We start from the raw sequence: 2,679 nt of genomic DNA, 5'->3' as shown, positions 1-2,679 counted from the left end.
AGAGCCAACAGATCAGTGCTCATTCTATTTTTATGGCTGGTCCAGACCCCTGGTATTTGACACCCACAGGAATGACACAGCTTTCCCATGAACATTTACCTCTGCAAAAGGTCTCTTACCACCCTCTGTACTTTTCTTCTGCCCAACAGCAAAATACAGCTCTACTTCCCCAAATTTTCTATCTCTGGGAGCTATGAAATAACAAACATACTTAGCAAGATGGGAATTGTGGACGTGTTCACCAACCAGGCAGATCTCTCCGGCATCACTGGTGTCCCAGAGCTGAAGGTTTCTAAAGTAAGTCTGTTGCCACCAACCTTTTTCTTCCTTTCACACACACACACACCCCTGTGGTGTGCAGAAACATCAGTTAAACACAGCTCTTGGCTTTCCAGCTTCCCATATCCTGGATGATCCTGGCTTCAGTCTGTAAGTTTACAACTGAGAGGAATTTGGCTGCCAATGATAATGATCAGATTAGTTTGCTGCACAGTTCTTTTTCCCAGGGCTGCTTTCAAGATCTCCCAGGGTGTGTCTAGAGCATGAGAAGAACACCAAATGTCAGCTTCTCAGGAAGAGCCATTATTTGTTCCTAGCCCCACCTCAGCCCACCCTACTGCTCTGTTGAGTCAGTTTTGGAAGTGCAGAGCTGACCCCCTTTAACATGTACCTGGAAAGTGGACAAGAGACAGAGCAGCACTCTGATTCCTTTGGGCCAGAATGGCTGAAGGCAGGAATGAAGCTCTACTAGGTCTGGGGGGCAGCTGGGCACAGGCACCTTGCTTATGTCAGCACAATGAGGAAAAACTGGGAAAGCACAAAGGAAAGGAAGATCAAGGAAAATTTCAAGATTAAGGGATGAAATTTAGATAAAAGAGACTCTCATTTTTTTTAAATTCTTTTTTTTTTTTAATTTTTAATTCTTAAGTGGCAGTTTATCTTGTATTTGCCTAAACAATCCCCCTTCCTCCTCTTCAGCTGCCTCTTTTCCTCAGATGTAATTGGGCAAATGAAAGCATTTGACCCAAGTGTAAGAGCACAGTATGTTCTCTTTTTCTTTATCTCATGAGGAGCTGAGAGAATTTCTGCTGCTCTATCCTGGTCTTCATTTAAAGCAGCTGCCTATAGCAATGCAGCTCACATCTTTTCTGCTCCTACAAGTCCTCCAGGGAAGGATCCTCCAAAGGAGGAGTGATGTAAATGGAGCCTGGTTCATCTTTCATGTGGCTGGTTACTGCTCCAAATGACTGTGTCTTGTTTATTCCTAGGTTGTCCATAAGGCTGCTCTGGATGTTGATGAGAGAGGAACTGAGGCAGCAGCAATAATTGCTCCTAAAATAATGGCCCTCACTCTTGCTCCAGCCATTGAATTCAACCGTCCCTTCCTGATGCTGATTTTTGACAGAGACACAAACAGTACTCTCTTCATAGGAAAAATAGCTAACCCAACTACCACTAACAGAAGTGAGATATGAACTCTAATTATTGTTACTAATTAAAGAAGATGTGAAACTGCATGATGCTTATTTCTATTTGCACCAGTGTAGCATACAGCTCTTTTCCAGGAGGAGTTTTTATTCTAGGTCATTACCAAAAATTCTAGGTACTGATTGTGACACTTTCTTAGGAGGAAGTATGAAAAAATGGTTTAAATTCTTCTACCAAAGAATGACTTTTTATTTGACTGAGAAACAAGGGAAGACCTGTTAAGATTCGACAGTATTCAGAGATAAATATTTGTATAATAATGGAAGACTCCTGCTTAGCAATTCATTGTCAGTCAGAATATCAGATTAAATGATTAACACTTCTGCAAACAAAGCCTAAGCAGTTGTAATTTACCATAAATACATAAGCAAGTAAATAAGAAATGAGAAAAGCTGAATCAACAAAGTAGGGTCATAGGAGACTGAAGCTTCCATTAACACTGAGTACATGAGGAGTTATTTTCCAGCAGGCACAGAGAAGTCTCTTCTCCATCATTCATCACTTTGCATTAATCTAGCAGCAAATATTTCTGTAAAACCTTCCTTCAGCTCAAAACAGAGCTTTTCTTCAGCCCGAGGACTTCCAAACAAGTATTGTCTATTTGACAGACTTAGCACACATTAGTAGTTGACTCTTCACACATGCATCCATCAGTGGTCAGGAAGATGTAGCTAGATGAGCAGGTGAGGTATTTGGACAACAATTATCCAAGCATATTGTCAGATCAGATTTGTAGAAAACGCCTAATTAGGGTCTAGCAGAGTGCCATCCTTCCATAGCTACCAAGGTAGGTATGTAGGTATCACCCTGTGAGCAGATCTCCGGACTCATGGAGTGCTGACAGCCAACTATGAGACTTAGAACAGCCTGAGGGCAGAATGATAACCTCTTTCAACAGACTTGCTTTGAAAGTGGATACAAGAACACAGCTAACTCTTAACTACAACTGCAGTTTTGGAAGCAAGTGAAATGGTATCACAGCATCAGAAAACACTGTAGGAGCAGCCAAATGGCTTGGGATGCAAGAAGCTTCAGCCATATGTTGAACAGTCTCTGAAATTACAGCAAGGGTGATTTTCAGCCTGACACACATAAGGAAGACCAAAGTACTGTCTCTCCTTTACTGCCAAAAGAAAATTTCCCTTTCCATTCTGTTTCTAATAAAAATTCTCCAGTTGACTGTCACAATTG

General features: G+C 41.5%; 1 protein-coding gene across 1 annotated transcript; it reads left to right on the top strand.

The window, feature by feature from the left end:
* Positions 1-14: 14 nt before the first annotated feature.
* On the top strand, positions 15-2,673 carry LOC122192918 (alpha-1-antiproteinase-like). Its single transcript, XM_042893610.1, has 2 exons — positions 15-297; positions 1,269-2,673. Exons 1-2 carry the CDS (start codon positions 88-90, stop codon positions 1,473-1,475), a joined length of 417 nt encoding a protein of 138 aa, XP_042749544.1. The 5' UTR covers positions 15-87; the 3' UTR covers positions 1,476-2,673.
* Positions 2,674-2,679: the final 6 nt, after the last annotated feature.

The sequence above is a fragment of the Lagopus leucura genome, unplaced genomic scaffold, assembly GCF_019238085.1.
Source record: "Lagopus leucura isolate 7727_CA_CO unplaced genomic scaffold, USGS_WTPT01 52025-0_obj-0_obj, whole genome shotgun sequence".
Lineage (NCBI taxonomy): Eukaryota > Metazoa > Chordata > Aves > Galliformes > Phasianidae > Lagopus > Lagopus leucura.
Note: the sequence above shows the minus strand (reverse complement) of the source record. Positions and strands in the feature narration are given on the sequence as shown.